The sequence below is a fragment of the Notolabrus celidotus genome, chromosome 18 (assembly GCF_009762535.1).
Source record: "Notolabrus celidotus isolate fNotCel1 chromosome 18, fNotCel1.pri, whole genome shotgun sequence".
NCBI lineage: Eukaryota > Metazoa > Chordata > Actinopteri > Labriformes > Labridae > Notolabrus > Notolabrus celidotus.
Genome location: NC_048289.1, coordinates 26,525,302 through 26,543,094, shown reverse-complemented (window position 1 = coordinate 26,543,094; position 17,793 = coordinate 26,525,302). Strand labels below are relative to the sequence as shown.

At 41.6% G+C, this 17,793-nt stretch overlaps 2 protein-coding genes across 4 annotated transcripts in view; one reads left to right on the top strand and one right to left on the bottom strand.

Annotated features, from left to right (window-relative positions):
• The window catches only part of col1a1b (collagen, type I, alpha 1b), a 29,405-nt gene extending 20,592 nt beyond the window's left edge, over window positions 1–8,813 (top strand). For both annotated transcript variants that reach the window (XM_034708290.1, XM_034708289.1), the window contains 30 exons: window positions 306–359; window positions 634–732; window positions 819–872; window positions 976–1,074; window positions 1,216–1,269; window positions 1,397–1,450; window positions 1,542–1,595; window positions 1,687–1,740; window positions 1,944–1,988; window positions 2,105–2,203; window positions 2,522–2,629; window positions 3,244–3,351; window positions 3,474–3,527; window positions 3,663–3,716; window positions 3,814–3,921; window positions 4,087–4,140; window positions 4,225–4,278; window positions 4,369–4,530; window positions 4,620–4,727; window positions 5,088–5,195; window positions 5,353–5,406; window positions 5,540–5,647; window positions 5,739–5,792; window positions 5,908–6,015; window positions 6,124–6,177; window positions 6,275–6,382; window positions 6,480–6,759; window positions 6,854–7,041; window positions 7,156–7,398; window positions 7,508–8,813. In XM_034708290.1, coding sequence (XP_034564181.1) covers window positions 306–359; window positions 634–732; window positions 819–872; window positions 976–1,074; window positions 1,216–1,269; window positions 1,397–1,450; window positions 1,542–1,595; window positions 1,687–1,740; window positions 1,944–1,988; window positions 2,105–2,203; window positions 2,522–2,629; window positions 3,244–3,351; window positions 3,474–3,527; window positions 3,663–3,716; window positions 3,814–3,921; window positions 4,087–4,140; window positions 4,225–4,278; window positions 4,369–4,530; window positions 4,620–4,727; window positions 5,088–5,195; window positions 5,353–5,406; window positions 5,540–5,647; window positions 5,739–5,792; window positions 5,908–6,015; window positions 6,124–6,177; window positions 6,275–6,382; window positions 6,480–6,759; window positions 6,854–7,041; window positions 7,156–7,398; window positions 7,508–7,654 — 2,928 coding nt within the window. In that variant the 3' untranslated portion in view covers window positions 7,655–8,813. The remainder of the gene's footprint in view (window positions 1–305; window positions 360–633; window positions 733–818; window positions 873–975; window positions 1,075–1,215; window positions 1,270–1,396; window positions 1,451–1,541; window positions 1,596–1,686; window positions 1,741–1,943; window positions 1,989–2,104; window positions 2,204–2,521; window positions 2,630–3,243; window positions 3,352–3,473; window positions 3,528–3,662; window positions 3,717–3,813; window positions 3,922–4,086; window positions 4,141–4,224; window positions 4,279–4,368; window positions 4,531–4,619; window positions 4,728–5,087; window positions 5,196–5,352; window positions 5,407–5,539; window positions 5,648–5,738; window positions 5,793–5,907; window positions 6,016–6,123; window positions 6,178–6,274; window positions 6,383–6,479; window positions 6,760–6,853; window positions 7,042–7,155; window positions 7,399–7,507) is intronic.
• A 1,330-nt stretch (window positions 8,814–10,143) lies between these two features.
• Window positions 10,144–17,258, bottom strand: sgca (sarcoglycan, alpha). 2 transcript variants are annotated; one of them, XM_034708224.1, is made up of 11 exons: window positions 17,129–17,257; window positions 16,751–16,879; window positions 16,481–16,632; window positions 15,041–15,107; window positions 14,749–14,947; window positions 14,481–14,649; window positions 12,301–12,509; window positions 12,048–12,074; window positions 10,617–10,796; window positions 10,455–10,481; window positions 10,144–10,356 (listed from the first exon to the last, which is right to left on the bottom strand). In XM_034708224.1, exons 1-11 carry the CDS (start codon window positions 17,163–17,165, stop codon window positions 10,350–10,352), a joined length of 1,203 nt encoding a protein of 400 aa, XP_034564115.1. In that variant the 5' UTR covers window positions 17,166–17,257; the 3' UTR covers window positions 10,144–10,349. The 2 variants fall into 2 exon arrangements, with proteins under 2 accessions (XP_034564115.1, XP_034564116.1); XM_034708225.1 differs by lacking the exon at window positions 10,144–10,356 and having other exon boundaries at window positions 10,451–10,481; window positions 17,129–17,258.
• Window positions 17,259–17,793: the final 535 nt, after the last annotated feature.

The window sequence follows — 17,793 nt, the reverse complement described above, 5'->3', positions numbered from 1 at the left end:
AGCTGTTTTCAGTATCCTGAGTCATGCAAAGTAAGATGCTACAGCTCATCCTTTGGAATGTATGATTCCAGAGAAAACCCTCAGATGCAAATCCCAAATACAATCCTTAACTCTTTTGGACTCTCATCATCTTCCAGTATACTGATCTAATCTCTTTTAATTTTAGTAAAGCCACTCTCTGTGTTCAAATCCTTAAATCGCTGCACATCTACAGTATGCTGAATTCCCAGGGGGATTCACGCCTGCAGACCGAGCATTTCCAGCACAATCCGTGATCAATTGTTGTTGTTGTTGTTTTCCTTCAGGGTGCCCCTGGTGCTCGTGGTTTCCCTGGTGCTGATGGAGGTGCTGGTGGAAAGGTGAGTCAGGAAATCTGCCCGACGTGGCCTCATAAAGGTCCAGAGAAAAACAGTGTCAGAGCTTAGTTAAGGACACAATCAGTCTGATTGAACTATGTCATGAAGTGAAACCATAATATGTTGATTATTGCACCCTGCAGCACAGCAGATGTGTACAAGAGCTAGTATCAAAGTAAAAGTGATGGGTATCAGTGCATTAAATCAGTTACAAGGTGTTTAACATGTTAGAGAAAGTGTTTTTTAATCCTTTGACTCCTCTGCTCTTGTCCAACAGGGAGGCCCTGGTGAGCGTGGTGCCCCTGGAGCTTTGGGAGCTCAGGGAGCCACTGGTGAGTCTGGAAGCCCCGGTGCTCCTGGCGCCCCTGGATCCAAGGTGAGTTCTGCGACAGGTTCCATCAAATCAAACCCTCAAACGATGACGTCTGTTTTTCGCTCACACACTTGTTCCTTTCTCCACAGGGTGTGACTGGTAGCCCTGGAAGCCCCGGCCCTGATGGCAAAGCTGGACCCACCGTAAGTTGATATTTCTTTGACACAATGAAGAGATTCTGAAGCTGTAAACAATCCGGTCGAACTTCTAACTCATCATCCTGGTGATTCTCGTGATGTTCTTTAGGGTGTATCCGGACAAGACGGACGCCCTGGACCTGCCGGCTCTACTGGATCCAGAGGACAGCCTGGAGTTATGGGATTCCCCGGACCCAAGGGACCTGGTGTAAGTTTAAAAAGTCAACTTTCAGCAGGATCATGGCTAAATTATGTATCCATCTCTTGATCTTGTACCTAGTCGTAGCAGAAAATCCCTCAAACATGAGATCAGGATGAAACAAGTGATGTTGACTTTGTTCTCTTACAGGGTGAGGGAGGCAAACCTGGAGAGAGAGGACCCGCTGGTGCTAATGGTGCAGTTGTAAGTACTTCTATGGTTGTATAATAGTAAAGCTGAAACTCTGCCTGAGTAGATTGTGTTTATATAAAAGGTGCAAAAGAAGAATAAAAACATCTGATGGTTGTTTTGGTAATGTGTCCCTTCACAGGGTGCTCCTGGTAAAGATGGAGATGTTGGTGCTCCTGGACCTTCTGGTATTGCTGTATGTATATCTGCCTTCCTCACAGTAACCAATATACACAGCTCTAACGGTTTCAGTGTTCCTCATTCTGGCTTTGCTGCTTTTCATATAGGGACCTGCTGGAGAGAAGGGAGAGATGGGACCTGGTGGTCCTCCTGGATTCCAGGTGAGTTGTGAGAGCGTCTCAGAAGCCAAAGCTTTGTTTTCTGTTTCGTCAGGATTGAAACTCTAAATGTCCTCCTGTCTTTCTTGTGCAGGGTCTTCCTGGACCTCAAGGTGCTACTGGTGAGACTGGCAAGCCTGGTGACCAGGTAAGAAAAGAATGAAGCCAAAATGGTTTCATATCTTAGCTTTTCTCTACCTCCAAGAGTGAGATCCATGTGTGCTTCATTTAGTGGAGTCACACTGTTTGAGCACACTCATCTTATAGTTCACACATGTATATGATTCACATAGACTCCTAGAGAACCCAGAGAAAGAAAGACAATTCAACACCCTCTTCCTTTTTGTTCAGGGTGCCCCCGGTGAGGCTGGACCATTTGGACCATCTGGAGCCAGAGTGAGTATCTCCTGTATTTCACAAACACAACGTCATCCCCATCTGAGGCAAGCATTACCCCGCCGGTCTTCCTCCTCTAACCGACTGTTTCTGATGCGTTCTCCTCGCTCCTGTAGGGTGACAGAGGTTTCCCTGGTGAGCGCGGTGGTAACGGAGTTGCTGGACCCACTGGACCCCGTGGTGCTCCTGGCCCCGCTGGTAACGATGGAGCCAAGGTGGGTTTGAAAAATGAATGGATGCATGAAAATGGAGGAGATTGTGAATACTGATCCAAGACTGAACATCCTTCAGTTTGCAGATACAACACATATATTTACAGTTTAATGGTGTTAAAGCACATTTTTAATATCACTGTCACAGAAAAGATAAGAAATATTCAGCTGGGATTACAGGGACCAGTTCTTATCACACCAATAATGCACACAATAGAAGCTGTGCACCACATGCATATTGTTACTCACTTTGCACTTTTTGAATATTCTGAATGTTTACAATAATGTGTCATAACTTTCTGTTTCTGTGCTCGTGTGCAGGGAGAGCCTGGTGCTGGTGGAGCCCCCGGTGCTCAGGGATCACCTGGTATGCAGGGAATGCCTGGAGAGCGTGGATCTTCTGGTCTTTCTGGTGTCAAGGGAGAGAGAGTAAGTAACCATTAGACGTGTCCAGTTCGTCTTTATTGAGACGAGAACTTATCTGGAACTTGTCTAAGATTTACAACATTCAGAAGAAGATCTTTTGAAAGGAGCTGTATAACTTCAGTTTAATATGACTCTTTTTTATTAACTTGCATTTTTCAAGCCAACTCAACTTTGAAATGTTAATTGGAAAAAAGAGTTCTGCAGCTCTCTCTGACCTCAAAGATACATTTTAAATGCAGAAAGTTGAGGATTGATGGGATACTATCCTGAAGTTCCCAGTGGGGGATCCTGCAGGTGCATGCTGGGCTCTGAGCACAGCACTGATGCAGGGCAGTAAAACCCTGCAGCATTGACAGACCAGAGATAGGAGGATACATTTGTAGGATGATTTGTGATAATGAAGCATCTGAAGTGACTGTCCAAAGCTTGGCTCCATTTATTTAAGCTCAGGTGTTCACTTTCTTCGATATTAAGCCAAACGTGACACAAAAACTGAAGCAAGTAAAGAAGCAAACTTTAAAAACACACCTGAGTCACATGCTCAGATTTGTGTGTCCAGGTAAATGTGTGTACACTTTTTTAAATGTCTCATCTTTATGAACTTTCTCTCTCTTCAGGGTGATGGTGGTGCCAAGGGAGGCGATGGTGGCCCCGGAAAGGATGGTTCTCGTGGTCTGTCTGGTGCTATTGGACTCCCAGGACCTCCTGGTGGTCAGGGAGAGAAGGTGAGACCAGTCTTGTTATCCTCGAGATTCACAATGAATGTTTGTGATAAAACTCTTTTAGATGTAGCAGCAAGGCCTCCTGTGTGCTGACCTCCTCTCCTCTCCTGCGCCTCTGGTTTTAGGGTGAGCCTGGTGCAGTTGGTGTCGCTGGACCCTCCGGTCCTCGTGGATCCCCTGTAAGTTCTTCATCAATCACACACACCTGATTCAGGAGCAGAAAACAAACACGACACATTTCTTTGTATTTCAAATCTTCTGTAAATGACACCATGAGCCTGACCCATAGCTTTCTCTCATCATGACTGTCACAGGGTGAGCGTGGAGAGGGTGGACCCGGTGGACCCGCTGGATTCGCTGGATCTCCTGTAAGAATCCTAAGCGTTATACCTCACACACACACATCATGTCGTTTTAGTGCAGGTTTAGATTCATGCTGTTTCTCCTCTTGCCCGTCCACTACAGGGTGCTGATGGTCAGCCTGGTGCAAAGGGAGAGAGTGGTGACACTGGATCCAAGGGAGACGCTGGTGCTCCTGGACCCTCTGGACCTTCTGGAGGTTCCGGACCTCAGGTGAGCCCATATAGAATGCAAATAAATGCTGTCAATTAATCATGGAAAGTTGAAGCCTGCTAACTTCTTCACTTTTACTACAATAAAGAGATCTGAGTTCAGTTTGTGTGATCCTCATTTGATTATGCTTCCTCTTTAACTTACGCTTTTTTCCTTCTTCAACAGGGACCTGCTGGTCCTCCTGGACCCAAAGGTGCTCGTGGTGGTGCTGGATCTCCTGTAAGTATCATATCAGATGAGATAGATGGTGAAATAAAAAAAATGCTCTGTCTCATGGCTTTTTCTTTTTTCCTGTGTTTTTAGGGTGCTACTGGTTTCCCTGGACCTGCTGGCAGAGTTGGACCACCTGGCCCCTCTGTAAGTTTTGTCCTGGTCCCCACAGTCCTACCTTTAGTGTGTTTGAATGTCATCAGCAGAGTTTAAATCAATGCCTCGAATCTTCTGCAGGGAGCAGCTGGACCTCCTGGACCCGGTGGACCCGTTGGCAAAGATGGAGCCAGAGGAGGCCGTGGTGAGACCGGACCTGCTGGTCGCCCTGGTGAGGCTGGTGCCGCTGGTGTCGTAGGACCTGCTGGAGAGAAGGGATCTGCTGGTTCTGATGGAGCCCCTGTGAGTGTGCTGCAGTAGATGATCACAGATGGTCGCAGTGATTTGTTACGTATGAGCATGCTAACTGGCTGCTGTGTTGCTGTGCGCAGGGTGCCCCTGGAATCCCCGGACCCCAAGGTATTGGTGGACAGCGTGGTATTGTAGGACTCCCTGGACAGCGTGGAGAGCGTGGATTCTCTGGTCTGCCCGGAGGTTCTGTGAGTATTTGCAAACATAGGAGTGCGTTCCATGATGATGAGATGTAGCAACTGCAGTGACTGAATAGTGCAGCTAAGAGGCTAAAAGAAGTCTTAGCTTTGAGTCAGTTACACTCAGGAGCTTTACCCACCCTGCATATCCGTCTTAGCAGTGAGTCTGTGAACAGTAATAAAGGATGCACACATGCAAGAAGTGATAGTGACAGAGTACAGATGGAGTACAGTCTAAAAATGATAACACAACACTGACTCAATAAACGTTTTGGCTCTTTCAGAGGATGTAAAAATAAAAAAAAGGACACACTATCTTTTCCTCATAGCTTCACTGTCAGAGAGCTGACCACTCTTGTTCTCCATCAGGGTGAGCCTGGAAAGCAGGGACCTTCTGGACTTGTTGGTGAGCGTGGAGCCCCCGGACCTGCTGGACCTCCTGGACTCTCTGGTGCCACTGGAGAGGCCGGTCGTGAGGTATGAGGCCTAAAAACTCTGCTGAAGATTTCCTCTGACTCCGAGAATGGAGACTTTTATAAGAGTGCTTCTTCACACACTAATGAAGCTCCAACACATATGCATAAGCATTTATTTCCTTTGGTTAATGATGATCATCCTCGCTGCTCTCCTACAGGGATCTGCTGGACATGATGGTGCCCCTGGTCGCGATGGACCTACTGGACCCAAGGTAATCCATCCTGAATTAATGATGATCTTTAAAGCCAACATTTCTTCTTATTTGCTTGGCAGTAGTAGTTTCGGGGTCACATTATTAGCATATAGCAGCCTAGCAGTCTCTAACTGGATATTTACCTCCACAGGGAGACCGTGGTGAGTCTGGCAACGCTGGATCCCCAGGACCTCCTGGTCCTCCTGGAGCCCCTGGCGGTAATGGCCCATCTGGAAAGACTGGTGACCGTGGAGAGTCTGTAAGCACCCTTTCTGCTCTTCATCAGCTTGTTGAAAAATGACTCTTCTGTAGTGATTTTGTTTTAATCTGCCTGTGCATCATTCCCTCAGGGTCCCGCTGGTCCTGCTGGCCCTACTGGTCCCGCTGGTGTCCGTGGTTCTGCTGTAAGTTCATATTAACACAACATGCATGAATACAACAAATCTGAGACAGTGCTGTGTGTCTGTGTTGACTGAAAATAGCATGAACCTGAGCTGGACTCTTGATTTCTTTATTCAGGGACCTGCTGGAGGTAGAGGAGACAGAGGAGAGGCTGGTGAGGCTGGAGATAGAGGACACAAGGGACACAGAGGATTCTCTGGCATGCAGGGTCTGCCCGGAACTGCTGTAAGTACCTGTTCCCAAGCAAAAGAGAACATTTTTTTTCTTTATGGGATCTTAAAGCTTTCTCTCTCACATGACTCAGATCAGATATTGATTTTGTTCTGTTTGTAGGGATCTTCCGGAGAGAGAGGACCTGCTGGTGCTTCTGGACCTGCTGGACCAAGAGTAAGTCCAGCATTAATGCACATAGTAGATTAAAGTGGCGAGCTAAAAAGTCTCAGTACTTTTACTTATGAGTGATACTACAACTTCTGCTGAACAGGGACCTTCTGGATCTAACGGCAGCCCTGGTAAGGATGGCATGAACGGTCTTCCCGGACCCATCGGACCCCCTGGACCTCGCGGTCGCAATGGAGAGATGGGACCTGCTGTAAGTTGAACCACAAACTCAATTTTGACCAAACTCTGGTTTATTCAGACAACTAAATTGTGTCAGAGGTAGATAAACCTGTGGTGTCTCCAAACAGGGACCTCCTGGACCCCCTGGACCCGCTGGACCCCCTGGAGCTCCCGGTGGTGGATTCGACTTCGTCAGCCAGCCTCTTCAGGAGAAGGCCCCCGATCCCTTCCGTGGTGGATACCGCGCCGATGACGCCAACATTCAGCGCGATCGCGACCAGGAGGTTGACACCACCCTCAAGACCCTGACCCAGAAGGTGGAGACAATCCGCAGCCCCGACGGTACCCAGAAGAGCCCTGCCCGCATGTGCCGTGACCTGAGAATGTGCCACCCTGAGTGGAAGAGCGGTGAGTGAAGATCAGAGCAACCATGCAGCTTTTAGATGAAGTACAACACAAAGATGAGCTCAGACTCAAACTGGTTTATGTTCCTCTGTCTCAGGCATGTACTGGGTGGACCCCAACCAGGGCTCTGCTCTTGATGCCATCAAGGTCCACTGCAACATGGAGACTGGCGAGACCTGCGTCTCCCCCAGCGACTCCACCATCCCCATGAAGAACTGGTACACCAACAGGAACACACAGAAGAAGCACGTCTGGTTCAGCGAGTCCATGACCGGTGGATTCCAGGTAAGGAAGGAAAAAACTCAGATTAGATAATCCTCAGAAACTCTCAGATAATCCATCATGGGACTATTAAGAGAAAATAAACCATCCTCACCCTCTCCTTTCTCCACCCTGCAGTTCCAGTATGGCAGCGATGGAGCTGATGCCGAGGATGTCAGCATCCAGATGACCTTCATGCGCCTGATGTCCAACCAGGCCTCTCAGAACATCACATACCACTGCAAGAACAGCATCGCCTACATGGACTCCGCCTCCGGCAACCTGAAGAAGGCCCTTCTCCTACAGGGCTCCAACGATGTCGAGATCAGAGCCGAGGGCAACAGCCGCTTCACATACAGCGTCAGCGAGGATGGCTGCACGGTGAGTTCACTGACACACATCAAATCCTCCTGGAGAGCAGCGGGATTTATACCTCCAACTGATCTTTACCAAGCAACCTCTGACTCTCTCTCCTTCTTTCCCTCCACAGTCACACACTGGCACATGGGGCAAGACAGTCATCGACTACAAGACAACGAAAACATCCCGCCTGCCCATCATTGACATTGCTCCTATGGATGTTGGTGCACCTGATCAGGAGTTTGGCGTCCAAGTTGGCCCCGTCTGCTTCTTGTAAAAAAGAAAGAAATATGGACATGACATTGTTGTTTTTTTTCTAGCAGTCATCTCTAAAATCCTTTTTTCTATGCATTCAAAACTCATTCGGCTGCCATTGGTCCACATGCTTAAAACCACTCTACTGAAGACGGTGTTTATGTTTTTTTTCCAACCATGAGAAGTTTTTTTTTTGGACTGCTACTTCAACCAACCACAAGGACACTTTAAAAAGAATCCATTGTTCCCACTGGCAACAAGAAAATAATATATACTTGTGTAAAATTTCCCCCTGGAGATTGAGAAAAAAAACCTCCACTCACACAATGAAACACAGGTGACTTTTGCCATTTTCTACCACTGCGGAAAGGACATTGAAAACAACAAGTGATGTGTACCATGTTTCTGGTGTTAAATAAATTGTAAAAAGTGTGAAGTGTCTTCTTGTGCTAAATTTGTGGAGAGAGAAAAACACCTGAATGTTGCTCAGACAGAAGAGACAAAGAAGCTCACCTTCATTGCTAAAATGTAGATGGCTACCTCAAAACAAGAAGTCACCCTGAGTGTTTTTTTCTTAACTGAAAAGGGTTTATTTTACACGAGTCTATTGTGGGGACATCAAAAACGCTCCAAGGTGCTAATACCATTTCAATGAGGTCCAGTTATTGGTGTTTGATGGTGACACTCTCGCTGTCATACTGTAATTATTGCCACTAATGCCTGCAGAACCTTTGGTGCTACTAAATTGACTCTTGTTGTCTAATGCAGTGCAATTGTTTTCTTCTTAAGTGTTGGTTTGATAGAAGAGGTCCTCAGAAAAAGGTGCTCACTGCAGATGTTATGCATGCAATCATGTCTTTGTAGATAAAAGCAAGTGACTCTGGTTCAACATCATTTTCCCTGCCCATGTGTTCAGTGTTCATCCTTCTGTCTGTTTTTTTTTTTGCCCCTGTGGAAACCTCCTCTTCACTAAAAAGAAAAACGAAACAGCACACATCTCCCACCCTGTTGTTTATGTTGTTTGTTGATGTCTTTCGCGAAGGGTTTCTTAAAAAAGAAATTGAAGCAGACCCACTTTCATGGTTTAAAAGAGAGATTCTGTACTTATTTTGTACATGTATAATAAATTGAGATGTTTTTAATTATTTTGGGTGCTGAAATAAAGCATGTGAAGTGGTCTACTCAGTGGCGGATGTTTTCACTGTCCTCTCTTGCAACTGTTGTGAAACTGAAATCAGGTGTTAGCGTATCATAAAATTTAACATTTGCCTCAGATTGCATTTAACGACAACCTAGTCAGCATGTGCTAACGGTGGGAATAAAAGCTGAGTTAAAACAGATTCAGGAATCAACTGTTCCACAGCAGTTGCACTGAGTACATTTCCATGAAGCAGCAGTGAAAACAAGGCCAATATCTAAATCTCAAAACCTGCATAAAAACCTACTTTTTACCAAGTCTGCCTCTAAATCGTGTTAAAATCTGGGCTAAAACAGTCTAAAAATACAAATACAGTATCAAAGAGGGTGCAGTAATAGCAGATTTAATACAATGTATCGTTTTATTATCATAATCACTCAAAAAAAGAGAGATCTTTGTGACAATAAGGATAGAAAAGGAGTTGTGTGTCTGAGGTCTGACACCAAAAGGTCACAGTTTGGATGAAAGCACACTTGCGACCCCTTGTGGTTGAGTCGTGTAACTACAGGTACTTTCATTCAAATGGATCTAAATCACACTGCAGCACTTCTCTCTGACAATGTCACATTTTAATGTTTGACCTCTGGCCTCCGTCCCAATAGTAAGAGCAGAAATATAAAAGAAAGCACTCTTTATTAAAAAAAGAAGTGATATGGATTGATACAGCCAAATGCAAACTCAATACCAGTCTACCAAAGCCCTCAGGAGACAACTATCCTGACATTTTAATGCAAGTTGCCATTGAAATTTCAACTTAACGCCATAAATTCATAAATTATGTCCCCGGAGTTGCAAATGCATGAATAAAACCAAGATATCAGCTGAACTTTTCCTATTAGCGTGGGAAAAAGTGGCTCTGTCTTGACCTCGCCTGTCTGACAAGCCGTTTGTATTCTGCTCTCAAGGCAGGCGTTGTAATCCTGACATCATTACATAAATTAAGGTCTGTTTTAACGGGTAAAACAGCTTAAAGAGATGCATAAACTGAGATAAATAAGTCGAGAAGGTCGTGAAAACAACTTAAATAACCTGTTATAACAATAAAGCAAGGTTGTGATCTGAAGATGTGGAGATAAAAAAAAAATAATGATATAATAATGATATAAGTCAAGATCTGAGGGCAATCACAGGAAACTTATCACAGGAAATGGAGTGCATGACAAAGTACTGTGACAAAGTAGGATGCATGTCTGCTTGGGGCCTCTTTTTTTGACTTAGTAGGCCCCTAAAATGTTTGATATACATGAAGAAATGGGCCGCTTTTGGTACCGATACTAACTAATTTGTTGAGGGACATAAAAACTAAGAGATTATGGCTTTTATATCATTTATTGGTGATGAAATATCGTGAGAATTACAAACAGCAGAGCAAAATATAACAAACTACACTTTCAGTTGATTTTAAAGACACTTCAGGAAGCACAAAAATATATATATATGTAATTTTCCACTGCACATACAGAACAACATACTGTGGCAGCACACAACTTCATTATCCACACTTTATCCATCACTGCTCTCATTTCCTGCAAAAATAAACAAGATGAGGTTTAAAAATCCATCAAAAACAGACACCTGAGTAGAGATAATGATGAAGTCAGTGTTGTAAGAGGAGTGGGTTTACCTGGGCAGAGTGTCACTGTACGGATCACTAGAAAACAGACAGATAAGAGTTATTTTTAGACTTAATTTGACTGTAAAGTGACTCATTGATCTCAGTTACAAGCTGTGATAATAATAGCATCAGGATGAGATCTGTGAGTTAATAAGCAGGTGATGTTCTCACTGCTGGGCCATGATGAGTGGGATGGTGGGACTGTCAGACTGCAGAGGTGGAGCGCCCTCCCCGGTCCTGTAGTTGAACATGGGCAGAGTGGACAGAGGAGGGGGAAGGCCACGGTTCCCTGCCATGTCCCGCAGCTCGTCTGTGTTCCCATGGATGGTGTGGTGGTGGTACAGCTGGATCCTGCAGCAGAGACAGTAATACATTATGTTTTTATTTGTATTTTTTTTAATGAACTTTGTCTATTGGAACTTTTTTGACATAATTTGACAGTTGTAGTAAATACTTGTAATTAACAGTGGCATAGAACAATAACAAAAAGACAATAAAATCCTTAAATAATAACCAGAAAATAAAAATAAATAAATATTTAACTTAAAGAAAAACATTAAATGAAATAATCATAATAATTATAATATGAATAATAATGAAAAATAAAAACATAAATTAATTAATATTTAACTTAAAGAAAAATAAAATACAAATAAAAATAGAATAACAAAAATTATAATACTAATAATGAAAATAAATAAAATAATAATTATTATTATTATTATAAAAATAAAAAACGTAATGATAATAATTATCAGTATTATTATAATTACAAAAATAGTTATAACTATAATAACAACAATAACAACAATCATACAAAAAGCAAACAAATTAATTATTACACGTATATACACATACAAAAAGTATACACACATACACATCTATGAAAAATTAAAAACAATTGTGATAACGTGTAAATTACATGAGGAAGGCATTACGTTTTTTTAACTCTGAATTGAGACTTAGACATATTCAGAAGTGCTAAATTATACTTATGTACATTTTTCACTGCATTTCATTTAAGAAAGATACTTTTTATCTGTCTTTCTTTCTGAACACCTGGCTGTGTTAAATACTTGATTCTGATTGGTCAAATCCCAAAACAGTGGTTATTCATTCTGAATAGCAAAGGTGATGCTTGGGACAACCTGATCTCACATCAGATCAATCCGCAGAAAGGAGTCACAACACATCTAGAACTCTAGTGTTTGTGATTTCAACACGGGGGAAACTTTCAATATTACTTTCAACTTATGTGGAGAATACAAAACTTAAGATTGGTGGTTAATGACTGACCAGACACTAGGAGAGGAAGGAGAATGAGACGTAGTAATACAGCGCAGAAAAAAGACCACAAACCACAACATGTAAATAGGTATCACTGTTCATTTCAGACTGTTTCATATGCAGCTGAAAACTTCTCACTGGGGCTTTAATAGATTTAAATACAACATAAAAACATAGGAGTGTCTTAGAATGTACTTTTGGAGGCTGCTGTACCAGAGTTAAAGTATTGTACCACTGATTCATGTCAATATGTGGTGTTAAGATGAGTAATTCAGGTAACAGTAAACCTCAGTCAACAGGAAACAGTGTACTTACTGGTTTGTTCTCTCATCTCTTTTCACACTGCAGAGAAGAAAGAAAGAAGAATCATGTGTCACATTGTTGTCACTGTTTATCAGGATCAATCTGAAGCCTAAATTTGCTTTAATGTTGAATTCACCCACAGCTACTTATCCCATCTGCGTAGAACTCCCACAAGCATTCAACAGAGAAATATTTTGTGTTTTGGTCTCGACATTTGACATTGTGGCTCAGATTATTATTCAGGAGATGTAAAACAGATGCATACACTCCCTCTCGTCTGCCAAACATGATGTAGGCCAGCATGATGAACAAGACCAGGGCGAGGATCAGGGGCACGATCACTGTCACCATGTAGTCCGGGAAGTAGTCTCTGCTCGGGGGAGAATCAGGAGGGTTGAAGTCACCGCCGGCCTCCATAATCCCCGAGCCCACAGTGGGAGCAGGTGGAGCCGGCTCCTGCTTTGTCAGATCAAACTGCAGGGGGAGAAAAAACATCAGAGTGATTGTTCTGTCAGACACACAGCCACAGGAGACGGGACTGTCAGACTGCCAGGCCTCATAATGTGGCTGCAGCTCAGGATTCATTCAGTTATTTATAGATCAACTTGTTGATGATTTAGCCTAAAATATTGATCTCACAGTTGCATGGAATAGTTGGCACATGATTAGGAAGAGTAGTCTAATATGAATATGGAAAATTAGTGTTTGTGTTGGTCATTATGGAAGAAGACCATAGGGACCTGGCTTGGGAACCAGGGGGTCGCCGGTTCAAGTCCTAGTATGGACAAAGTTTGAGCGAGGCACCAAACCTCCAACTACTCTGACATCCTCCTCACTCTGACATCTCTCCTTAGTGCATGTCTATGGCATGTTTGTAAATATATGTCAAACTATGTGTGTGGCATGATCAAAAAAACAACACAAGTGAAAAAATTGAATTTCCCCCATGGGGATTAATAAAGTACATTTACCGTTCCTTGCCTTATGTAGGGTTTAACAATTGTATTACTTGATTGTTTTATATAGATTTTAATTTCGTTTTATTATTCTATTAATCTTAACTGTTTTGAATTATTAACTACTCAATTTTATCGGTGTTTTTAGCCTTTATTTTATTTTCAACTCTTATCCTTACCCTTTTTTATTTATTTATTTTTAATATTTATATTCTTATTGTTATTTTGATGCTTTAACTTATTTTAATTACACATATTTTATTGTTGTTGGTGTGCATTGGTCTCTTCTTCAAAGCCATTTTTGTTTTTTAATATGTCTTGCCATTATTTTATTTCTGTTTTTTTATTATTTTTAATAGCTGTAAAGCACTTTCAATTGCATTTGATTTGTATGAATGGTGCTCTATAAATAAAGCTTGATTTATTGATTGATTCTTACAGAATAATCAGTAGCATTTTCGTGCTCTAACTTACCCCGTTAAAAAAAACAGGACGTGTTTTGATGTAGTTCTTAAATAATCAAATATTAACATATATATTGGTTGATGAGATAATTGTTGCAGTGAAACATCACTTGAGTTGTGAATGAAGAATATATGTTATTTTTATTTCTATCAGCTAACATTTATTTAAAGAGGGCTTGTTTTTGTGTTGTTTGTTCTGTTTTCTTTTGTTTAAATTTTTATTTATTTGTTTCATTTGTTTGTTTGTTTTTTTATGGTCTTTATGTGTAGAATGTAAAAAGTAAATACAAAATTATACAGGAAAAAAAATAAAACAACACACGTCATCTGGTGCAAAACTATCAACCTATCAAAGTGAGTACTGAAAAATATTAATAACACCAAGGCATCAAACTTAACCCCATATTTACCTTGAATTAAATAACAATAAATACCATCATTAAGTAAAATAATCAAGTATATGATTGATGGAAATAGCTCCAACAAATAAAAGCTGCTCAACGAGGCATATGAACTATAAACTTATGTAAATATTAAAAAAAAAACTCATTCTACGTTAATAAAATAAAAAATATATCAATATATTCAGGTGATGATACTCTAATTTAAACACCCTTGTGAATATTATTGTTCTTATTATCTCTGTCATTAAACAGTAAAAGATTTTTTTTAATTTGCAATTCATTATCAGCACAAATGCATTAAAAATTATCGACTTGATCTGGTGGAAGATAAAGTGAATTATTCCCCTGCAACAGCTTAGTTTGATGCATATTTAGGGTTCCGAGGATGTAAAAGTATTTCAGGAGCAAGATAAAAGGAATAGAATAATCTCATGGATGCTCAGGTGTCTCCCTTTATCCATCATTGAGCCCTAACACAAAGGTTGGGAACCACTTGTCTTATAAATAATTGGTTTAAGCTCTAATGTTCGATGTTTTGACTTGTGCAAGTCTCACGTTTCCTTCTTCAGAAACACTGCATCACATGTGTAGATGTTTCATGTATTTTCCTTCATGCCTCACCAGCTCAGTCTTGCACCAGCTGATGCAGTTGCTGGGGATGCTGCAGAAGTTGCATCCTCCAGGGACTTTGACTTTGGTTCCTGCTGTGCACTGCCTCCCATGCTCGGATGAGAGCGTCCTCAGGAGACATTCTGAGAAGTAGTGCTCCGAGCCCACCTTCACATACACACTGACACAATCACATTTTTTTTTGTTTGTTTTAAAACATGAAAGCTCAACTCAAGCTGGAACTCAAAACTAGGCTGCACTGATATCTCTCTCTGCTTACCCTTCAAAGTGTCCTGCGATAGGGAGGGGGACTCTGCCGCCGCGGTCCAGGGCGTTTGAAATGTTGACGATTTCCAAGGCCTCTGTGTCCCACAGCTTCTGGAGATCCTGCTTTATCTCCCCCTGAACAGAAGAGGGCAGCACCTTCTCAATCTCCCTCAGCTTGATGAAGAACTCGGCCTGGAAGGGAGGCATCCTCTCTGAGGGACAGAACAGATGAGTTGACAAGTTAACCAGATTATCTGTCACTACAATTACCTCACCACCACTGACATATTTTAAAACCCACATACCTGATACTGCTTTGATCACGAATATCTGTCTGGTTGTTTCATAGCTGCGTTTGTTGACTGCATAGACCTGTCAGAGAGAGAATGACATTCAGACCCTCTAACCACTGTGTTTTCAAACTGTGTGCATTGAGCTGAATTTATCTTCTCCAGATGTGGACTTTTACCTTAAATTAAGCTGCCTTGCACACTTCTGTAGCAGCTATCTAAGTCCTACACTTCCCATGAGGCCTTGCATTAACAAAGTAAAGCACTGAGCATGTTTCGTTCACAGTTATCTCCTTTGAGTTAGAGATAGTGAAGCAGCAGCCTGTTTAAAGAGCTGATGTGGATTTTCACGCATCCTGTGAATTCATTTTTGAAGCCTATGAACACATGTTAAACGTCAAAATTAAGAAATTCTCCTTTGTTTTATAATATTAGTGTGATAAAATCATTTCCTACATTTTATTCAGTTTAGCTTGACTCTGGTTTAGACTTTTTATGCACTTTTATTGAACATAATATCATTTTTTTACAGCAGAAACTGACAAAAACTGAGTCTAACACCTGATTTTGAGTTTAAATCATACCTAGACTACTTGTAAAATGACATAAATACCTATATATATGTCCCGACTTAAGTTTTGATCACAAGAAACATCATTGTTGAACTATTCTTGGTTTTAAAAAGTCAAATTTCACCGTCACTACACTTGAATACTGCTTTCTGTGTGTACTTTTTTGGAGGTCGCCAGCTGGCCCTGCAGTTTAAGCATGCGCCCCCATTTACAGAGGCCATGGTTCTCACTGCAGCGGTTGCTGGCTTGATTCCACAACCCTTTGCCTCATGCCTATCCCACTCTGTACCCCCCACATTTCCTGCTTCTCTTCAGCTGTCCTATCTTATACAGGCAAAAATTCTCCCCTCTAAAAAAATTGTACATTTTATAGCATTTTTGTAGGTGTCTTTGTCATCTTTACTTGATTTATTTGCCATATATACTAAAAACAAAAAGAAAGTCCAAACAAATATCCTCAGTTTAAGGAGAAGACAGTATTTCTTAGAATATCAAGTGTTTTGGATCAGCTGTAATCTGTTTTCACATCCAGACTACAGTATAGTTTCTGGCTACAAGCAGTTTGATTGAGACTTAAAAGCCACTTCAAAACTCTCCCTCTCTTCTTCTTCAAAGCCGTGCGTCTCCCTGAATTTTTAATGTCGGTTCAAAATAGCAGCTCCAGAGAGAAACCCAAAGCTTTTGTCTCTGAGGGCTTGACAACAAAACCTGACATTTACCGCCAATGAGTCAGACAGCTGCATGTTTTTAAAAGATACATATCTCTGGGATATTTCATGTGTCTCACAATCTACAGGATGAGAAAAAGAAGGGATATATATACACAATTTAAGTGTTTTGATCAAAAGTATAAGTGCACATGATGTAATTGATGACCTTATACCTCAATTATACTCTTCCCTGGGGTTGTTGGCGTGCCGTACAGGAAGCCGTTATCAAAGGGATGTCTTTGGGTGAAGCGCAGCCACTCTGGGAGGTCTGGGAAATTCTGCTGGTTGCACTTAAAAATCATGGGGTCATCATACAAGCGACCAGCTTCACACCACACAAAAACAGACGGACAGAAATAGACACACAGAGGAATGACATCTTTAAATTGTGCTTTTGCTTTACACTGAGGGAAGTGGTGGATTAAGAAGATTCAGGCTCTCACCGTAGAGTTTTGACAAAGGTTCAAAGTCGCTCTGGAAAGTCTCTCTCAGCAGCTCATATGTAAATAACCTCCCCACAGGAATGGTCAACTTGATCTCTGCTTTGGCCCCGAGCAAACCAACAGCCCAAACTATGATCAAGATTAAAAAAAACATCAACAAATTGATCTGAATGATTAAAAAAGGCAAACAAAGGCTTTTATTTGACACCAGAATCTGAGAACACAGACCCCCTTGAGTTGTCATTTAACTGTGCGGCCTACAATCCTCGACAGCTGCAATCAGGCAGCTGTTACAATTGCTCTTCCGAACACAGCACTGACACTAAAACAGTGTTGTGATATTATTGAAAGTTGAAGGAATTTAATGAACAAACTTGCCTGATACAAAGAAGAGCCAGCTCCCGCAGCCTGCCATCTTGTTTGGGCCTGTGATTGACAGAGCCAAGCGGAGAGGGGCTCGGCCACAGCCAGAGACATGTCAGAGCTATTTTTGCCTCCCCACCTAAAAACATCCGGCAAGCTGTCTGGGAGTTTATCAAGAGATGTATTATTTCCTCTCATGATATAAAACCTTATATTCAGTTGCTTTTGGCATAAATGTGCAATCTTTAATGCAAAAATAAGTCATTACCAAAGAACTTGAGTATGTTTTGGTACTTTGCCCAAGTAGTTCCAGTGTGCAGTCATCATGTAGTTTTACACTTTTGACTAAGCCAAGGTTTCTGTCAGTATAAGTTACTTTTTCATTCATTAACAATAATATAATCTCTTTACTACATCACTCTCTTGAAACAGTACTTTTACTTCTGAATTATGTTTATTTCTTATTTAAAAAGTCTGTACGTTTGTAGATAGAAAAGCAGATTAACAGACAAACTTTCATTATTATTTTGTATAAAATGTATGTTATTTAAAACCTTTTATGTTGCCTCATTTATTCATTTAAATCTTTGTTCCTTGTCATTATACAGGAACAAAGTATTGCACATACTTTAAGTGACAAAATAAGCATGTTGCAATATATGATTTAACTTGAGTGAGTA